Consider the following 21,401-nt stretch of genomic DNA (forward strand, 5'->3'; position numbering starts at 1 on the left):
TGTCTTTTTTTCCCCTACAGAATAATAACAATACCAGATTCATCTTTCAAGAAAAAAACACATACCTTTTCAATCTCGTGAGACAAAAGTTGTGTTTATATAATTTCATTTCCTGATACGAGTGACAAGAATATGGCGAGTATTTGGCAGACAACAGCAGCCAGCGTGCCTCCATCGTCTGTGTCATCAAACACACTCAACGTCATTGGCTCCCCATAGCAACAGAGACAAAAACAGCTTGGTAAAATTTCCATTTTATTTGATCTTTCATATAACAACAAACTATGAGTTGTATCATCACATTGTACAATGTTAGCATACCATCAGTGAGTCAAAGCCATATTTTGGGGAGTTAAGTTTTGTTTTTTTCCCACACAAAAGCAATCTTTTGAGAATGAAACGCTTGTAAAATAATTAGATCAAAGTTGTGTTCTTTGTAGAAATTAAAACAAAAATCAGTCATAGTCTTAAAGCAGGGGTGTTAAACTCATTTTAGTTGGTGGGCTGTTTCGGAGAATTTTTTTCCCAAGTGGGCTGGACCAATAGAATCTATATTTATACAACTTTAAAACAACATTTTCAGATTTATTATTCTTTTTTTTGATGCATCTAAAATAGTACAAGCACAGCATCACTATTAATCATGAAACTTTAACATTACTATTAATCAAACAGTTCAAGTTTTTCATTTATTATAGAAAATTCATCTCATTTTTGTACTTTACAAAATCACTTTGCTGAGCAGATTTAACCCGTTCGTGGGCAGGTTCTGGCCCGCAGGTCATATTTTTGACACAGCTGTCTTAAAGGAATGGATTTGCATTTTTTTTTCATCATCTTGCATAAGAAATGATTAAACATTATATGAGATTACTTTTCAGTAAATTATCTTTTTTGGGGGGGGCGCACTGAGAATTTTCTGCCATTAAATTTTACGCACTTAGTGTCACCATCACTTTGCACAGTAAGCGAAGCGTTAGCTTAGGCGAATCACAAAGGGGCGCTGTGCTTGGCCAGCCTGTTGAGGGCATCGTCCACCACATCCAGCTGGTGGCGCAGGTCTTGCACCAGCGTTCGGATGCTGCTGCTGTCCTGCAGCACGTCCACGCTTTGCGTGTATGCGTTGTAGCGCAGCGAGAAGGGACGCCGGATGCGCTTGGCAAACTCCCTGCAAGCGTGCGCAGTTGCATCCATTCAGGCAAAAACACGAAGAATTACACTCTACTTTACAAACACTTGTATGGAAGGAAACTTTTATCCCAAATCAGCATTTTGAAAGAAAATGTGCAGAGCTTTTTCTTTCTTTCAGAATTAAAGGAGTATTCGTTTTTTTTAATTGAGGTATTTTTGTTTTTTGATTAAAAGAAAAATATTTTTGTCCGATTGTTTTACGATGAATAAGTAGTTTATTGAATCAAATTTTTTTGGCTTTAAAATAATATAATTTGTGTTCTTTCAAAAAGAAGATCTTTAGCTTAAAGGAATAACGACATTTCTAGAGAAAAACTAGGGTTGAGTAAAATTTCATAAAAGTTCTTTCTTGTATTTTTTAAGACAAAAACTACGTTTTAAAATAACCATAATTTTATGTTCTTTTAAAAACAAAGGCTTCATCTCAGAGAAATAATTCCCTTCAAAGATGGAAGAAGTAATCCTATAAAAACAGAAGTTTTTTTTTTGTAACTGAATTTTTCAGGGAATTAATTAATATATATATATATATATATATATATATATATATATATATATATATATATATATATATATATATATATATATATATATATATATATGGGAAATTCTAAATTTTTTAAGTTTTAAAATTACCATAATTTTGTGTTCTTTCATGTAGAAAGTCTTCATCTGAGAAGAATAATTTCCTTTGAACACAAGATTAATAATCTTACAAAAACATTAAAACAAAAACAAACAGAAAAATTGTAATTTTACAATAAGTTTTCAGGTTTTAAAATAACCATAAGTTTGTATTGTTTCACAAAGAAAGTTTTCATCCTAGACAAAGGTGTCAAACTCAATGCCCAGGGGCCAGATTTTATGTGAGCCGCGAAATGTTGATTTGACTTCAACTTTCTGGCTAAAATACCAAACTCGCAAGTTGTCTTCAAGTTTTAAAAGTATTATTGGGGAAATGTAACAATTTATTTCTTTCCAATCTCTCTTTTGAACAGTTTTTACTAACCTCTGACTTCAAAACTAGCTAAGTGTGCGACAAATTCGAAAATTTATTTGACTTAACAGTTATTTCGGCCCTCTGACAGAAACTATAACTATCATGTGGCCAACGATAAAAATGAGTTTGACACCCCTGGCCTAAAAGAATAATTTCATTCAAAGATGGGAGAAATTATCCTATCAAACTCCCGATCTTACAAGGTAGGAGTCACATTTCCTGACCTCATCTTGTTTTTGGCGTCATCGAAGGTTTCGGCCACGAAGTAAACGTTCTGGAAAGTGGTGATGACGCATTCCTCGTCACACGTCAGCTGAGGGTCAAAGGGCCGGACGTGGGCCTCACTTGACAGGGCATGCTGGCCACCAACGAGCGCACACACACACAAACACACACACACACACACACGCACACACACGCGCACACACACACACACACACAAACACACACACACACAATTTTTAAAAACAAGTCAAAGCTAAAGTCAAAACAATCAAAAACATCTCCACATTTTCAGCTTTGGCCGCTAAACAATGTCGCAGGATTGAATACACGGAAGGAGAAACTAATAAAAAGGGAGAGAAATAAATTTAGAAAAAAATTAACATTAAGTGAAGAAAAACCAACAATACTCATAATCAGTGTTGGGAGTAAAACATTACAAAAGTAATTACTGTAATTCACACTCACAAAACGACCTGTTTGAAATGTGGCCATCAGGCAGACACGACAAGAGCTTGAGGGCCAGGACTGACAGACTGGCAAACAGCTTCTAGCCACAAGCTGTCCAGATTCTCAACAAATCCCTCACAAACTAATCTGCATCCTACTGCACGCATAAACAATATCTTGTAATAAAAAAAAATGCACAGTATGATATTCTGCTCTACATTACTATCACTGTCTTTGTTGTTTGCTATTTATTGCTCAATTATGGAATATAGTCTGCTGCTCGGGGAAGTGAGCAGAATAAGAGAGTCATTGTATGGTACAATTACAGATATGACAATAAATCTCTTGAATCTTGAATCTTTTTACTGTAACGCTGTAGTGTAAGGCATTACACACAACAAACTAGCAATAGTTTACTCAGTACAAATGACAGTAACGTGCGTTGCAATGCACTGTAATATAAAGCCCAAAAAACGCTCCTAAACCCTTTAAATTTATAATTGTGTGAAGGCTTGTTTTAATTTTTAAAATGTTTTTGACGAGTTTCAACTAATTTCCAGTTCATCCGATTCACACCGTTCTAATTTTATTTTTTTCCAATTAATCATGTAACAACTGCTTCCATTTTCTCGTTCCAATTATTTAAAGTTTTCCCACGTTTTATATTTAAAGCTTTCACATTTCATATTTTCAGTATTTAGCTCATCCACCTCACCTTAGGGATCATTCCCATCATTCCAATGATTCATCATTCCAATGATTCATCATTTCCAATATTTTCCCATAAATCCATATTTTTCACCCTTTTAATAATTTAAAATTCATTTTCAATGGGAGGGCTTACCATTCATTCCCCATGGGAGATTTAACATTTCACATTTTGAGCTTTCCCATTTCATAATCACAACATTTATTGTAACTAATTCGTATTTACTTATGGATCATTCCCATCATTCCAATAATTCATACATGGTCATGGTTTACAAGTACTATTTATTGTGTGAAGACAAAAGTTACTGCGTCTTATCGAGTCTTTTTTATTACGCCCGTGTTTGAGGCGTTTCAACTCATTCCCAGTTAATCTGATTCACACCGTTCCAATTTCATATTATTCCAATTAGTTGTGCGACGACTGCTTCCATTTTTCTCATTTGAAATATTTACAGATTTCCCACAATTTCCTGTTTTCCACACCCAAAATCCCATTGATTTAACATTAGGTGATTTTATATTACATATTTACAGCTTTTACATTTCATATTTTAAATATTTAGCTCATTCATCTAGCTCATTCATACATTGCAACATTTTCCAATAATTCCATATTTTCCACCCTTTAATATTTCACAATTCATTTTCAATGGGAGGATTCCACAATCATTCCCAATGGGAGATTTAACATTTTACATTTTGAGCTTTCCCATTTTACATTCATAATATTTAACGCTTTCATTTCACCACATTGATAATTTCAATCATTCCAATAGTTCATAAATATTAATATTTTCCCATAATTCCATGTTTCACCTATAATACTTCATAATTAATTCCCAATGGCATATTTAACAATTCACATTTGAAGCATAGTCATTTGATATACAGTGGGCCCCCGTGTTACAAACTTAATCCGTTCAGCAGCTAGGCTCGTAACTCGAATTGTCCGTATGACGGGCAATCCAAACCTATGTTAATTAGTGAATGCGTGCAACGCGTGCAAAACCCTTCGGTATAAACGTCACGGCTATACACATATTAAAAATTAGTAATATAATCTACTGTACAGTTAAATTAAATAACATAAATATACAAAGGGAAAATTACATTTACCTTTGGGGCAATGTGACTTGAGCTGGTGGTGGGTGGAGGAGGAGGGGAGCAGAGACGAACTCGCAGAATTTATTTATATTTTTTCTTAAACGAGAACTTTTCTTAAACGAGAACATACCACCGGCGATTTCCTTCTCTTTAATCCATAATCGAAGAAGCCTCTCCATTTTGTTGTTGACCGAGGTCCGTCCCTTGGCAAGGAAAGTCTTGCCCTTAGAAGACTTGCTTGCTTTCATAGCTTCCTTGTTATTGAGAATTGTAGCGATCGTCGAGTGGTTATGGGCCATACTCACTAGCAAGGTTAACTATGCGTGCGCCTCCTTCGTATTTTATTATTCTCTCCTGCTTAGTTTCTATTGTCATCATCCTCTTAATTCTTCCTTTACCGCCACTTGCAATTTTAGAAGCCATGTCTAACAGATAAAGTTTGCAAAGTCTTCACAACACACCGACCAGCTCGTGCCATCAGTTTCGATGAGGGCGTTCGGCCAATAGCATATCGGCATTTCTGTGATTGACGTGACGCCGGGCAATAGCATATCTGCATCTCCGTGACTGAGACTGTGACTGTGACCTTAATTTATCAATAGCATATCGGCATCTTCGTGACTGAGACCGTGACTGTGACCTTATAGGACCAATAGAATATCCGCGTTTCCGTGTCATTTTTGTTGGTGCAGCAAAGCGAAAAAAATAGTGCGGACACACTGACCGGCATGTTGGATGGTTCGTAAGACGAAAGGTTTGTGCGTAAGAGGGGGGACAAAAAACGCCGCGGTCCACGTCGTAAGATGAAAAATACGTAAAACGGGGTTCATAAAGCGGGAGCCCACTGTACATCATTCAATTCATTCCTTCACATTTTCATCATTACTAATATTTACTCATTTCAATATTTCATAGGGATTTTAATATTTTTACCCATAATTCCTCATTCATTCGCACTGTTCTTACCGTTATCACCAAAATTTTATAACCTTCTTTCTTCGACATCACTCATCCGGTTTACACCATTCCAAATTGATTCCCCTGATTCCCGCCATTCCATGAATTCCATTTTCCTTTTCCTACAATTCAAAATTTTCCCACAATTCCACTTTTTTTCATTTTTTCTCTTGTGTCTTCTACATTACTCGGCCAATTCAAACCGTTCCAACTTTGTAATATTCAGAAAACTTCACAGATTCAAGCCATTCAATTATTCCACATCATACCACCTTTTAACACTTCAGTGTTTTCACCTTCACACACAATTTTGAGCATATAAATTTACTTGAAAAAAAATAACTGTGAAAGAACTAATAAATGTGAAATACATAACCATGAAAAATTAAACCAATCATAAGTGCAATGGTAAAAAAAATATAAATAAATAAAAACACCAACAACTAATAACTAACTTATAACTAACTAGAATATTTGCAATTTCTGAAGAAATTGCGTGTGAAGGTGTAACCTCTGAAGGAAAAGTTGTTCAATGGCAAAGAAAGAAGTGAAAAACTCTGAAGTAGTGGAATTGTGGGTAAATTTTGAATTTTGGGAAGAAGAAAATGGATACCGCCATTCAATGGTGGGAATTGGGGGAATCAGTTGAAGTTGGAACGGTCGGAATCAGATGAAGAATGGCAAAGATAAAAGGGAAAAACTGAAAAAGTGGAATTGTGGGTAAATTTTGAATTGTGGGTACAAATGGAATGGCGGGCGTCGGGGGAATCGATTAAAGTTGGAACGTCGGAATCGGCTGAAGAATAGCAAAGATAGAAGGAAAAAAACTGAATAAGTTGAATTGTGGGTAATTTTTAAATTCTTGGAAGAGGAAAATGGATACCACCATGGAATGATAGGAATTGGGGTGATTGATTAAAGTTGGAACGGTTGGAATCGGATGAAGAATGGCAAAGATAAAAGGGAAAAACTGAATAAGTGGAATGGTGGGTAATTTTTGATTTGTGGGTAAAATGGAATGGCGTGCATCGGGGGAATCGATTAAAATTGGAACGGTCAGAATCGGATTACGACTGGCAAAGATAGAAGGGAAAAACTGAATGAGATGTCTGATCAGATATCCAAGATGGCCGCCCCTGAGGGTTGATGGGAAATGGAGTCTCAGTGTATGTAGCCAAGTGTCCAAGATGGCCACCTGACGACCCCATGGGAAATGGAGTACTTTGTCTACCTAAACAGTAGTCCACGAAGGCCAAACGCCAACACAATGAATGACCTCATTGAAAATGAATTGGTTCATTAAAGGTACAGTGTGTGAAATTGTGGGAATATTTTGAATTCTGGGAAGAGGAAAATGGATACATCAGGCATCAGGGGAATCGATTAAAGTTGGAATGGTGGAAATCGGAGAAGGAATGGCAAAGATATAAGGGAAAAACTGAAAAAGTGGAATTGTGGGTAATTTTTTATTTCTGGGAAAAGGAAAATGGATATCACCATGGAATGGCGGGAATTGGGGGAATCGATTAAAGTTAGAACGGTGAGAATCGGAGCAAGAATGGCCAAGATAGAATGTTACAAAGTTTTGGTGAGGAAAATGGGAATGAGGAATTATGGGTAAATTTATTAATATTGTTATGAATTACTGGTACGTGTGAATATGTGTAATGAAGACAATGTGAAATGAAATAGCTGAATGATTTGAATGCAAAATAAGGAAGCTTCAAAGAGGAAAAGAAAAATCTGCCTTTGGGAATGAATAACAAATTGTAATAGTTGAAAAATATGGAATTATGGGAATTATTAATAATTGTGAATTATTGGATCGATGGGAATGAGCCATAAGGGGGAATGAAAGAGTTAAATGTTATGAATATGAAATGGGAAACATGAAAATGTGAAATGTTAATTGTCCCATTGAGAATGAATGGGAAGCCCTCCCATTGGAAATGCATTATGAAATATTGAAGGTGGGAAAAATATGGAATTATGGGAAACTATTGGAAACTATGAATTACTGGAATGATGGGAATGATCCCTTAGGCAAGCTGAATGAGTTAAATTTTGAAAATATGAAATGTGAAAGATGTAATAATGAAATGAAAAATCACCCAATGTAAGTCAATGGCATTTTTGGCGCGGAAAACAGGGAATTGTGGGAAATCTATGAATAATTGTAATTATAAAAATACACGCGCCCCGAATGGGAATAAGTGGAATAAGATGAAATTGGAACGGCGTGAATCGTATAAACTGGGAAAGAGAAGAAACTTCCCAAAAAACGGCAGAATAATAATAAATAGAAAATGTGCAATTTCTGAAGAAATTGCGTGTGAAGGTGAAACCGTTGAAGGTTTGGGAGTTGAAAAGTGGAATTACGTGGAACGATTGAAAGGTATGAATCTGTGAAGAAATATGAATACAAAGTTGAAAAAGTGAAAAAACGTTGAACTGTGGAATTTGAAGATGAATGAAAAACTGAAAAAAGTTGAACTGTAGAATGATGTGAATCTGTGAAAAATTATGAATTCTACAAAGTTGAAAGACTGAGAAACTGAAAAAAAACGAATGTTTGAATCATAAAAAAGTGTGGATGATCCGAAGTAAAAGCAGAAGAGAAAATACAAAGTGTTTTCAAAAGTTATTCAACTTTGTATTATTCACATTTCTTCACTGTTTCACATCAATCCACAATCCACCTCATTCAAATGATTAGATCATTATCAGTTTAAAAATTATCTCTATTCAAAGTTTTTCCGTTTTTTTTACTGCTTTAAATATGAATAATACAGAGTTGAAAAACTGAAAAAAAACTGAACGTATGAATCAAGCTGAGTTAACCAAGCCAGATGCTGTACTAGGTGGAAGCAGTAGTGAGAGGTAATGAGACGTCTAATAAAATATCCAAGAGGGCCGCCCATGAGGGCAGATGGGAGTTGGAGTCTTCGGTGGTCTAAGATGGCCGCCCGATGGCATCATGGGAAATGGTGTACTTTGTGTAACTAAACTATAAGTGTCAAACTCTAGTCCTCGAGGGCTTGTATTCTGCATGTTTTTGAATCACACCATTCACTTAACATTAGGCCATTTTTACAGTAGAAAAACTTGAATTGTAGCTGAAGGTTGAACTGTGGAATAATGTACAGTAAATGTAAAGAAATATGAATAATACAAAGTTGAACAATTGAAAAAAGTTGAACTGTGGAATGATGTGAATGTGTGAAAAAATATGAATAACACAAAGTTGAAAACTGAAAAAAACCCGAATGTTTTAATCTTAAAAAAGTGTGGATGATCCGAATTAAAAGCAGAAGAGAAAAAACAACTGTAAAGGTGAAACGCGATTTGCCCGAACCGGGACACGGACATGTTGAAGATGACAACTCTACCACTGGGCCACTGGAGGGCGGTGTCAGACCACACTGTGAAAGCTTTAAATAAAGAGAATGACGTATGTTTGAACCTGAATCTGTGAAGAATTACGAATAATACAAAGTTTAAAAAACTGAGAAAAGTTCAACTGTGGAATGAAAAGTAAGATGAAATGAAAGTAAGAACAGTTTGAAAAGGCTAAATTCTTTAAATATGAACAGTATAAAAAACGTGAATTGTAGGAAAACGATGAATAGTTGAACCTTGAAAAATACAAAAGCACTTCACGTGAATATGTGGAATTTTGAAGTTTGAACGGCATGAATTGGATGAACTGGGAAGGAGTTGAAACCAAAAGAAAATACTGAATTAACTGAAAAAAACATGAATGTGTGAAAACTCATTATCAGGAGTTTAAAAATGATCCCTAATCAAACTTTTTCAGTTTTTTTACTGCTTGAAATATGAATAATACAAAGTTGAAAACTGAAAAACTGAAAAAAACTGAATGTATGAATCAAGCTGAGTTCACCAAGCCAGATGCTGTACTAGGTGGAAGCAGAAGTGACAGGTAATGAGACGTCTAAGAAAATATCCAAGATGGCCGCCCATGAGGGCAGATGGGAGTTGGAGTCTTCAGTGGTCTAAGATGGCCGCCCGACGGCATCATGGGAAATGGTGTACTTTGTGTAACTAAACTATAGGTTTCAAACTCCAGTCCTCGAGGGCTTGTATCCTGCATGTTTTTGAATCACAGCATTCACTTAACATTAGGCCATTTTTTACGGTAGAAAAACTTGAATTGTAGCTGAAAGATGAACTGTGGTATAATGTTAATGTGAAGAAATATGAATAATACAAAGTTGAAAAATTAAAAAAAGTTGAACTGTGGAATGATGTGAATGTGTGAAAAAATATGAATAACACAAAGTTGGAAACTAAAAAAAAAAACGAATGTTTGAATTATAAAAAAAAGTGTGGATGATCCGAACTAAAAGCAGAAGAGAAAAAACAACTGTAAACGTGAAACGCGATTTGCCCGAACCGGGACACGGACATGTTGAAGATGACAACTCTAACACTGGGCCACTTGGGGGGCGGTGTCAGACCACACTGTGAAAGCTTTAAATAAAGGGAATGAAGTATGTTTGAACGTGAATCTGTGAAGTATTACGAATAATACAAAGTTAAACAAACTGAGAAAAGTTCAACTGTGGAATGAAAAGTAAGATGAAATGAAAGTAAGAACAGTTTGAAAAGGCTAAATTCTTTAAATATGAACAGTATAAAAAAACGTGAATTGTAGGAAAACGATGAATAGTTGAACCTTGAAAAATACAAAAGCACGGCATGAACGGCATGAATTGGATGAACTGGGAAGGAGTTGAAAGCAAAAGAAAATACGGAATTAACTGAAAAAAAAAAACACTGAATGTGCGAAAAGGCACAGCCTGGGATTGAACCCACGAACATGAAGTGCGAATGCGGTACACAAATCCCATGAGCCACGGGGACATAGGAAATGCCAAAACCGTTAAAGTTTAAAAATAAAGTATGAAGACCAGCCCATTCACTTAACATTAGGCCATTTTTACGGTACAAAAACTTAAATTGTAGGAAAACGATGAAAAGTTGAAACTTGAAAAATAGACTCCCACTAAACATGAATATGTGGAATGATATGAAGTTTGAACGGCATGAATTGGATGAACTGGGAAGGAGTTGAAACGAACCTAAAAAACGATCGGAATAAAAAAAAAATAATAATAAAGGTGGAGAAAAACGTAAGTGTGAAGGTTTCACCTTTACACAATAATAATAAAGGTGGAGAAAAACATAAGTGTGAAGGTTTCACCTTCACACAATAATAATAATAAAGGTGGAGAAAAACATAAGTGTGAAGGTTTCACCTTCACACAATAATAATAAAGGTGGAGAAAAACATAAGTGTGAAGGTTTCACCTTCACACAATAAAGGTGGAGAAAAACATAAGTGTGAAGGTTTCACCTTCACACAATAATAATAAAGGTGGAGAAAAACATAAGTGTGAAGGTTTCACCTTCACACAATAATAATAAAGGTGGAGAAAAACATAAGCCTTCACACAATAAAGGTGGAGAAAAACATAAGTGTGAAGGTTTCACCTTCACACAATAAAGGTGGAGAAAAACATAAGTGTGAAGGTTTCACCTTCACACAATAAAGTCAAGGAATAACATATGTGTGAAGGTTTCACCTTCACACAATAATAATAAAGTCAAGGAATAACATGTGTGAAGGTTTCACCTTCACACAATAATAATCATAAAGAAAATGGCCGAGCACAATAACATATGTGTGAAGGTTACACCTTCACACAATAAGTCAAAACAAACTGCATTGCAAAATTACAATCTAATAAAATGAATCACATCATTTTTGGATGAATAAATTGCACCATTAACGATTACTGTAGAAATATTGTAATCACTTTAACCCTGGAGTGGTATTTTGTGCAATCCTTTGATCTTTACATCAAAGGCAAAGCATGACACCAAGAGCTCAACTTTCACCCAGATGGTGACCACTTGTAATTTCAACATGGCATGACCACTTAGTTATCAAACTAGCAGGAGAGTGCCATCTTTTGGAAAAAAAAATGTACACAATACTGCAGAAGTGTTCAACAATCCAACTTTTTTTTTTTTTCATCAAAAGATAAAGAGCAAAGACCAAAGGGTGAGAGGCGTCAGTTCGCGCTACCTTGAGCTCATCGACAGATGAGAGCAGGCCGGCCCCGTAGGCGCGAAGTCCTCCGTCCTGCTTGCACAGTCCAAACTCCACCGTGAAGAAGTAACACTGTGGGTGGGCATCCAAGAGCTAGTTAGTTTGGAGAATAGCTGGGCGCATTTGCGGCCGAGTTTGTGCGGGTGCCTACCGTGGCCAGTTTGCGCACTGCATCGTCGTCGGCCCCCAGCGACGCTAGGCCCATCTCCTGCGAGAACTGCGCGAAGCTGGCGTCGGCCAGCAGGGGCACATGGCCCAGCAGCTCATGGCACGTGTCCCTGCGCCACACAGCCAATCCAGACTTTAACCGCATCCAAAAACGACGTAGCTCCCTCACAAGGGCAAACAAATACCATTAACTCTCCAAATGTAAGATGCACCTTTGTAGTATTCTTCCTTTGTGTGAACAGAAATGGACTCGAACATTCAGTCTACTCACTTCTTTTATTGAAAATTATTCCGTAACAAGCTCAGCTAACATGAGCTGCTATTAGCTGCAACTGGCACTAGCTGCTAACAGCCAACTGACATCCATTCTCTAGCAGTATGACTGTGAAGTCAAATAAATTTGTATCTGTGTTTGTAGTATTTAAATCAGAGTCTGGTAAAAACTGCTCAAAAGAGAGTGAATGCTTGTTTATCCCCCAAAATGTTTAAAAGTTGAAGGCAACTTGCAAGGTTGGTGTCTTAGCCAGAAACTTGAAGCCAAATCAGAATTTCGCAAGTCACATAAAATGATGTAGCGGGCCAGATATGGCCTCCGGGCCTTGAGTTTGACATTTCTGCACTATGGTAATTATTATAAGTAAGAATATGTCGAATATAAAAATGCACATCTGCGCCTCAAAACTTGGTATATGCTGCTGACGAATCAATCTTCCTCAAATGGTGTTGGGGAAAAACCAACAACAAAACCTCGAATTTTATGGTACATTTTATAGGACACATCCATACTTTTGGCCTTCATTGTAGGGAAAAAATGCATCTTAAATTTGGGGAATTACGGTGTGTGCCAAATAGAATGAAAGTCTCAATAACAACAACACAGAACAGCCTTAACCACAAAAACTGCATGTACAGTATCTACTGTTTTCCTCTTTATCAGACAGTCACAAGACTTAAAGAACTACATAGAGAATGAAGGTTGTTCTGGCATGTACAGTATAGTGTTAGCGTTAATGTTTTTTACCACTACTTTTCTGGCAACAAAGTCGCCAATATTTTACCATAAAAACAACATTTTTTTTGGACAGTGTACATCAATAGAAACAACAATGTTAGCGACAACCATAACAAAATCAACAAGGACAAAAATCACCAACAACAAGGATTACAACATTAGCAATAACAACAAAAATGGCAGAATCGGCAAGAACATCAAGAATCAAGCACATAAATGATAACAACCAAAATTATAATAATGAAAACATAAACAACAAAAACAACAAAAAAAAGACAATTTTACAGTTAAATGAACAAAGTCTTCAATGTTGTTACCATCGAAAGACATATTGACCAATTTTATGTGTGTGTGTGTGTGTATGTGTGTGTGTGTGTGCGTGTTTGGACTCACGGTTCGGGCGTGTAGAATGGGTCTGAGTTGTGGCGAACATACTGGGTGCAGTGGAACACTCGGAAGGCCAAACCTGCTGAGAACATTTTAAATCAGTGGGAGGCATCAAAGAGATGACATAAAAATAAATAAATAAATACAAAAGAAATGGGGTGAAAGGCACAACCTGCCAGGAAGTCCCGGGGAGCCAAATAGCCTGACACTGGACGAATGGTGAAGCCTGAGCGCTCTACCGACACACCAACACGCACACAAAATCAGTCAGTGTGTCTATGACGTTAACAAAGTGAGCTTCAGAAACCTTGCATGAAGAATCAAAAAGGATGTCATTTGCAAGTCCACATGATTTTGATGTTTACAAACCAAAGACATATGGCTACATTGTCTTTGATGTCTACAAATGTGTCTACAAATTGTCTTTGAGGTGGTGTACAATGGATTAAATCGTCTGAGTTTCTCACCTGATTCCTAATATTTACAGTGCTAGCTGTCAATTGAGACCCATTTTTAAAAAAAACCATTGGAAGGAATTCAGTCTGAAATGACTGAAAATGACATTTTGAGTGCAAATTGATTAAAATTTGCTGAAAAGTAAATAGGCTTATTTTTTTTCCATTGGTTTGCACTCAGCAAGTAAGTTAGCTGCTTTGCCCTGTGTGCCAAATTTTTGCCATCAATTATTATTTACTTAATTTTTTTTAGTTTAATATTATTATTTGCAAGTATCAAGCCTTGAAGCCTTGTTTAAATACTGCTTGCTTAAAAAAAGGGCAATAAATAGACATGTTTGACCAAACATGATGGAAAAGGTGATTTGAATTTCAATTTCAATAAAGGTGATTTTAATTTTGACCATGACAATCGTGATTATTATTTCGGCAATAATCGTGAAGCCCTTGTACAGATTGTGTGTAAAGCTAAACGCTATTTCACACTTAAATATTACAACAGAGTGAGCGAGCAAATAAGAGGGTTTTGTCATGCAAACATATTTTGAACATTGCCCCCTGGTGGTAGTGCTTGATTTTATTTAAATAAGTAAAAAAGAAAAATAAAAAAAGTGCTTGACTTTATAAATATTAATATCACCGTGGATCATGTTAATTAAATGTAGCAGCCAATGTCGTGATCACAATTAAAACTCGATTAATTGTGCAGCCTGTAATCTGCATGTAAGTTCGTTGAAGACTTCAAGTCTTCAATGACTTGTTCACTTTGCTGAAGAATGAATTGTCTTTGTTGATGTCCTACAAAGTGCCTTTGATATTTTCAAATGGCATACGTGAGCTTTAACACTCTGAATTACTTTTGAAGCCCACGAGGTGCTGAAAATTCTTCATTTTTATGTCTTTGATGCCTACAGAAACTAAATGACTAAATAGTCTTTGATGTTTTCAATGAAGACTTTTAAGTCTTCAATGACACACGTTTGCATCACTTAAGAATGACTTGTCTTCGTTGAAGACCCATAAAGTCTCTTTGATGTGTTTAAACAGCATATATAAGCTATAATCGTCTTAATTGTCTTTGATGCACACCAAGTATTGAAGACGCTTAATGTTTACGTCTTTGATGGCTACAGAAATTAAACATCTGAATTGTCTTTGATGTTTTCAAGACTGCACATTGAAGGTTTAGCTGAAGATTCCAAATCGTCCGAATAAAAATTCTGCACAACATTTTCTGCGCATGTCTGGTTAGTGACTAAAGTGTAATGTGCAGTATTGGCGCCTTTGAGGAAGTGTGAGACGTCCTCCAGCTGGGGGATGTTGTCCTCCCTATAGTTGCAGTGTTGGGCCAGCAGGGGTAGGTTGTCAAGGAATTCTTTGCAGGCGAATCCAGGGTAAAGTTTGTTGAGCTCCCGGAAGACCCGAGTCCAGGTTTGGACCTCATCTGGCGTGTAGTTTACTCGGGGGATCTGCTGACCGCTGTGGTTTAGTAGGCCCAAACCATTTAGAACATTATTGGCAACCCCCTCCCAAGAAAAACGCAATAAACAAAATTTTCCAACTTACTGCCTGTAACTCCGCGCCAACTCAGCAAAGTAGTTCCTTCTTTGGCGATAAACGCTGTCTTTAAATCCCTACAAAGACAATACATTCTTTTGCTGTTCTTTCAAGGTGTCTTCGCTCTTTTTGTTGAAACAAACCGGATGGTCGGTGTCCAAATCGGAGCCATACATCAGAACCTGCTTGCAAAGGTCCAGCTCAGAAATCTTCTTGGGGAACCACGGAACGGCCCGCTGTTCTGAAACAAACCTTAATTTTGGGCTCAAATTCTGGTATTTTCTATGTTAGTGTGTGTAAGACCCTATCAACACTTTGGTAAGGATGTGAAAACTACCACAAAACAGAATTGAATCTCATCTTTTGGAAACTCTTCCTATTTTCTTGTGTTCGTATCCATAAGTTATACATTTGTTGCGCTTTAAGTTAGTTTCATCATGAGCAGTCAGTGAACGCCTCGCCAGTGTAATGTTGAATGCGCTCACTGCTGTTTTTCCTTTTTGAGTTCATATTAAAATAAAAAAGTAAAATAATGTTCAAGAATCAGTGACAAAATAAAAAATAACCCGAAGTTGCGCAGCATACATCTTTTACCAAGTTTATGATTGTGTACATACCAAAAGACCGCAATTAATAAACTAGTCAAATACCTTTCTACGTTCTCTAACCGGTGCACTCTTACAGTAACAGAATCAGAGGGAGACATCATAACTTTTACATGATCCTCTCCGTTTCACTAATATTCCTGGACTTGTATGTTGGTTCAGTCTGCTCGCTTGTTTTATTAAAAAGACTGCCGTAAAAACCTCAGCTAACAAGATCCACTGTTTGCTGCAACAGGGACTTGTTGCTACCAACCAAGTACGGCTGATTAAAAAAATGCACATCTGTGCATCAAAACTCAACATATGGCTAACAGGTCTACAAATGGTGTGGAATAGTCAAATGGTACCTTTTTGTTAGGTTTAAAAACGAGGGTTTTAAAATAGCGTACTACAGAGAGTCACATGACTTATATTGTAGCGGCCTACGGTCAGAAGTCCAGTCTTGGTCATTGGCGTTGGCCTGGGCGTGGCTAGGTGACATGATCTGGACCACGGTGGCGTGCTGTGCCAGAAGCCGCGTCAACTCTCTGAGCTGATGGTGTTCGCTGTCGCAGTCCACAAAGATCTCAAAGTCAGAATTCCTGCGCTTGGACTTGCGGGACTCGATGTGAACCAGGTTGACGTGTTTTTCCTGCCGGCCGAAGGACACCGAATGCTAAAGCTAAAGATTCTGCCTGTGTCTCATAGGGCAGCTTTACCTGGAAAGTCTGGAGAGCCTTGACCAGACCTCCTACTTCATTCCTTAGGGAGAAGAGAATGGTGGCGCCCGCCTTCCTGGCACCACCTGCCATTCTGTTGGAGATGCTTCCGGAGGCCATGTCCATCTGCAGGGAATGACTATCAAAAAGAGACACAAATCATCAACAAGTGAGCTTCTGTCTTTTGCAAATGGGATTCGCACCAGCGATAGACCCTTATGACTATAATATTGACTCTTAGTATTCAACGAGACTGAAATTTGGAGCTGGTATTCAGTAACAGAATAAATGAATGTTTCCAAAATTCCCAACGGCAATCACACCCCTGCTCTGATGTCATCAATAATTCTATTTCTTACGCCGCTACCTCCTTTGCTTTATCCTCCTCATCTCCCGCTTGCTTCTCACTACCATGTTTTCTTCTTCCACCTCTTCTACTTCTCATTCTGCTCACTCTTCCTGCTCCCTCCATTGTTCTCCACAGCAACAGTTTACCTATGGCTTTTTGATGGCCAGTGTGTGTAAAGCAGTCAGTTGTGTTCACATTTTGCATAATTTGTGCTGCAAAATGAAAAAGTCAGTGGAAAGCAGCATTTGCATTTTCTTATGCAATAGTAGGTAAATTCGGAGAAATGCTGCTCCATTATTCACTTTAAGAGTGTAGCCATTCAGAAAAAAAAAAAAAAAGCTTACTTTTGTTCATTGTTTGATACAATAATATAGTTTTTACAATCGAAAAGTTCACCAAAACCCATTTGATTTTGCAATAGAAGTGTGTTATTTTGTAGTTTTGCTGACTGCTTTCCTGATTGGAGCATTTGGCAACAACACCGTATTTTCCACACTATAAGGCACACGTAAACGCCGTCAATTTTCTCAAAACCTGACAGTGTGCCTGAAATGTGATGCACCTTTTACAGCATGACTTTATTAGGTATGCAATGTAATGAAAAAGTAAACACTCAACTCACGATTTTGTACTGCTTATATGCTGCAGGTTTTCTGAATACTTGTTCATTAAAAACTGAACAAAAGTATCATACATGCCACTATATGACTATAACAACATTATGAGTATTTTTTACTGTTACTCGAGTAACTGAAATTTTCGGGAACTTGATGATTGTTACACTGAAGAGCATCCCTGCAAAATGGATTTCAATCAGGTTATTCGGTGCTTGCTTAAATCAAGTAAAAACAACAACAATAAAAGCAAAAGTACAGTATGTCATTCCTGCTACGACTTACCTTTTGGTATTTGTTGGTCTGGCTCGGAAAATTGTGATTACGGCTGCTTTGGCTTGGTTTCCTCGTGTTGGCTGCACCTCACGGAAATGAGCCACACTGCTCAACATAACAGGAGATCTTGTCCTCCTTTACGGGGGGGGGGGGGGTCATCCTTCATGATGAACGCTTCCCTCCCTTACCCTGTTCAAGTGGAAGGGGAGGGCCAATTTAGCCGCTTGAGAGCAGAGGATACTGGATATATATATATATATATATATATATATATATATATATATATATATATATATATGTTATATAACATATATGACATTTATCTTTGGGGCGACGTGGCTTGAGCTGGTGGTGGGTGGAGGCGAAGGGGAGCAGAGACGAACCTGCAGAATTTTAATTTTTTTTTTTCTTAAACGAGAACTTTTTTTAGCAGGAAAATATCACCGGCGATTTCCTTCTCTTTAATCCATAATAGAAGAAGCCCCTCCATTTTGTTGTTGACCGAGGTCCGTCCCCTGGCAAGGAAAGTCTCGCCCTTAGAAGATTGCCGAACGGTTACGGAAATACTCACTAGCAAGGTTAACTATGCGTGCGCCTCCTTTGTATTTTTTTTTTATTATCTCCTGCTTCGTTTCTATTGTCATCATCCTCTTACTTCTTCCTTTACCGCCACTCGTAATTTTAGAAGCCATGTCTAACAGATAAAGTTTGCCAAGTCTTCACAACACACCGACCAGCTGTGCTATCAAGCTAGATGAAGGCGTTCGGCCAATAGCATATCGGCATTTCTGTGATTGACGTGACGCCGGCCAATAGCATATCTGCATCTCCCGAGACTGAGACCGTGACTGTGACCCTAATTGACCAATAGCATATCGGCATCTCCGTGACTGAGACCGTGACTGTGACCTTAATTGACCAATAGCATATCGGCATCTCCGTGACTGAGACCGTGACTGTGACCTTATAAGACCAATAGCATATCGGTGTTTCCGGGATATGCGAGAATAGTTATTTTTGTTGATGCAGCAAAGCGAAAAAAATAGTGCAGACACACTGACCGGCATGATGGATTGTTCGTAAGACGAAAGGTTTGTGCATAAGAGGGGGACAAATAACACCGCGGTCCACGTTCGTAAGATGAAAAATACGTAAAACAGGGAGTTCACATATACACATATATATATATATATATATATATATATATATATATATATATATATATATAGATATATATAGTGGACCCCGGTTTACGATGTCCCTGCCTTACGTTTTTTTTCACATTACGACGAAGACCGCGCCGTTTTTATTTTCCTCTCTTTACACCATTTTTTCCGCCTTAAGATACCTCAAACATGGTGGTCAGTGTGCATGCGTGACTCCATGCTCATACGTCTATACACGTGTCACTAATTACGTTACTACAATGCTGGTCTTCTATTGGTCGGCTTCACGAGTCCCTAAGATGCTGGTGTACTATTGGTCGGCGTCACAGAAACACTAAGATGCTGGTCTGCGATTGGTCGGCCTCACTCGTCCCAAAATCCAAACACAAAAGTGAAGATAATCAAACATGATAACAATGACAGTTTACATTTGAAATACCATTTTATTATAAAAGAAATCTAGGTAGGAGATTTCCAACAGTCTGGTGAACGTCTTTGCTCCTCTCCCGTGGCTCAGGCACGGCTCAGGCTCAGTGACACGGACACGTCCTTGTCTGTGTAACAAGGGGGAGTTGGGGCGGGAGTAATTACAACTCAAGCCTTCATTGGTCGATGGTCACGCCGGGAGCCAATTGCGTGTCTTTCAGGAAACTCAAACATGATTGGCTAGATTGGCAAACTTGATTGGCTCCCAGTGCAACCATCAACCATTGAGGGCAGGAGTTGTCATCAATTTCCACCCCAACTCCCGCTTGTTACACAGTCAAGTATGTGCCTGTGTCACTCATGAAACAAACACACTGTTTGAAAGATGAAAATTAAAATAACAACTGTGATCCTCATCTTAAAAGTCGGTTGTGTTCCCACCCACGGTGGCACAAAACCTCCCTTTTTTTTTTCATCTCTGCAAAAATACCAAGACTGGGTCTAACATGCCCCTTTAAACTGCACCTCATCATGCATCTTTGCATGTCAGAAAAACAGAACCCCATTAATAGAGACTCATCCATTCTTTCACGTGTTTATCTTTTTCTTTACTTACTTCCTTTCATTCTTCCTTTGTTTTTTCTTTCTCTCTATTGTCTGTTCATCCATCTGTCCTTTTCGTCTTTTTTCCATTCTTTTCTTTATTTTTCATTTTGTCTCTCAATCTTTCCCTCTGAGAATTTGACAGGACAAACAATAATAAGATGTGATTAATTGTAGCAAGTTTCATGTTTTGGCAAGCATCAGGCAGTCAGACTAAGTAGCTCATTCAATCCCAAAGATGAATGTATCTGTCTTTACGCAGTCCAGGTACTTTTATTACAGATTTTTTTTGTTTACCATCAGAAGTGGACTCTGAAATGAGCTGTCATTGAAACCTATAGAGAAATTGACGTCATTTTAAAATCTTGTGAAGCCTCCGTTGTTCAGGAAGCAATATGAGACTGCAGCTGTTTGACAGGGTATAGCATTCAAATTGTGATCTAATTTGAGTGCATAATCGGAATAGTGTGCACCGTGGACTTGGTTTCTGCAGCAAAGATGAGTTTCAGTTGCACTCCGCTGCAACTGCAACAAAGTGTCAAATAAGCCATGAGCACACTCATTTAGGATCTGCTGTCATCCCCAGCTCACGGCCATGCACTCACACGCACATCGTGTTGTCACGTGGAGGTAAGGCACATATTTGTTGCTTGAAAGTGTTCCTCACTAAGATCACATGTCTTTTAATAATGTTTTCTGTTTTGAACACACATCAAACTCAGGGTACAAGTATGTATAAATAAAAAAGCAGAAGATTTTCACTCTGGAGAATCCCTCATGATAAACAGGCAGGTGTTGGGCAGTAATGATAATGTTAAGCGGAGAGACGGGAAGTCTCCTTGCCATCAGTCAGGGCGCGTAACAACATCTGCATCTCCACACTGACATGGGGCCTGCAATCTGAAGATGAGATCCGCCACGTCATCTGCTTCACCTTCATGCAATTAAGCGCATGCTAATTGAGGAGCGTGTGCTGCCCTGATTGCATTTGCGTTGGGCAAGGAAACATGGCAGGCGATGGGCTGATAATGCCCGTGACAAGCATTTGCGAGCGCCTACTGCATACGACTGACCTCGCCCTAACCATACATATGCATATTTACGAAGAATTTTCTTTTTGTGTGAAAAGTATACCATCTACAGTACCATCTATTCAATGCTGCAGATTTTGCAGACAGAATATGCAGCTATAAAGTTATGCGTTGCATGAAATAAAACGCTTTCCTGCAGCCATATAAAAGTGTTCCTGCAAAATTTATTTCTTGAATCGAAGCCTTTTGTCAACTAAAAATCCCACAATGCATAGTGTAC

The 21,401-nt window shown here is 37.8% G+C and overlaps 1 protein-coding gene across 1 annotated transcript; it reads right to left on the reverse strand.

Moving 5' to 3' along the window:
* Window positions 1–248: 248 nt before the first annotated feature.
* Window positions 249–18,026, reverse strand: LOC148425193 (tryptophan 5-hydroxylase 1-like). Its single transcript, XM_088413393.1, has 12 exons — window positions 17,905–18,026; window positions 16,657–16,795; window positions 16,385–16,589; window positions 15,497–15,594; window positions 15,363–15,430; window positions 15,079–15,275; window positions 13,514–13,576; window positions 13,348–13,420; window positions 11,926–12,052; window positions 11,751–11,846; window positions 2,416–2,549; window positions 249–1,168 (listed from the first exon to the last, which is right to left on the reverse strand). Exons 1-12 carry the CDS (start codon window positions 18,009–18,011, stop codon window positions 991–993), a joined length of 1,485 nt encoding a protein of 494 aa, XP_088269519.1. The 5' UTR covers window positions 18,012–18,026; the 3' UTR covers window positions 249–990.
* Between the last annotated feature and the right edge of the window lie 3,375 nt (window positions 18,027–21,401).

Source organism: Hippichthys cyanospilos, chromosome 4 (genome assembly GCF_059441005.1).
Source record: "Hippichthys cyanospilos isolate Australia breed blue-spotted pipefish chromosome 4, RoL_Hcya_1.0, whole genome shotgun sequence".
NCBI lineage: Eukaryota > Metazoa > Chordata > Actinopteri > Syngnathiformes > Syngnathidae > Hippichthys > Hippichthys cyanospilos.

Coding starts and splice junctions, on each gene's coding strand:
- LOC148425193 (XM_088413393.1), bottom strand. CDS start 18,011: ATGTTGAGCAGTGTGGCTCATTTCCGTGAGGTGCAGCCAACACGAGGA. Junction 15,431..15,496: donor ATTTGGACACCGACCATCCG/GTTTGTTTCAAC, acceptor TTGTCTTTGTAG/GGATTTAAAGACAGCGTTTA. Junction 13,421..13,513: donor TCCCCGGGACTTCCTGGCAG/GTTGTGCCTTTC, acceptor TGTTCTCAGCAG/GTTTGGCCTTCCGAGTGTTC.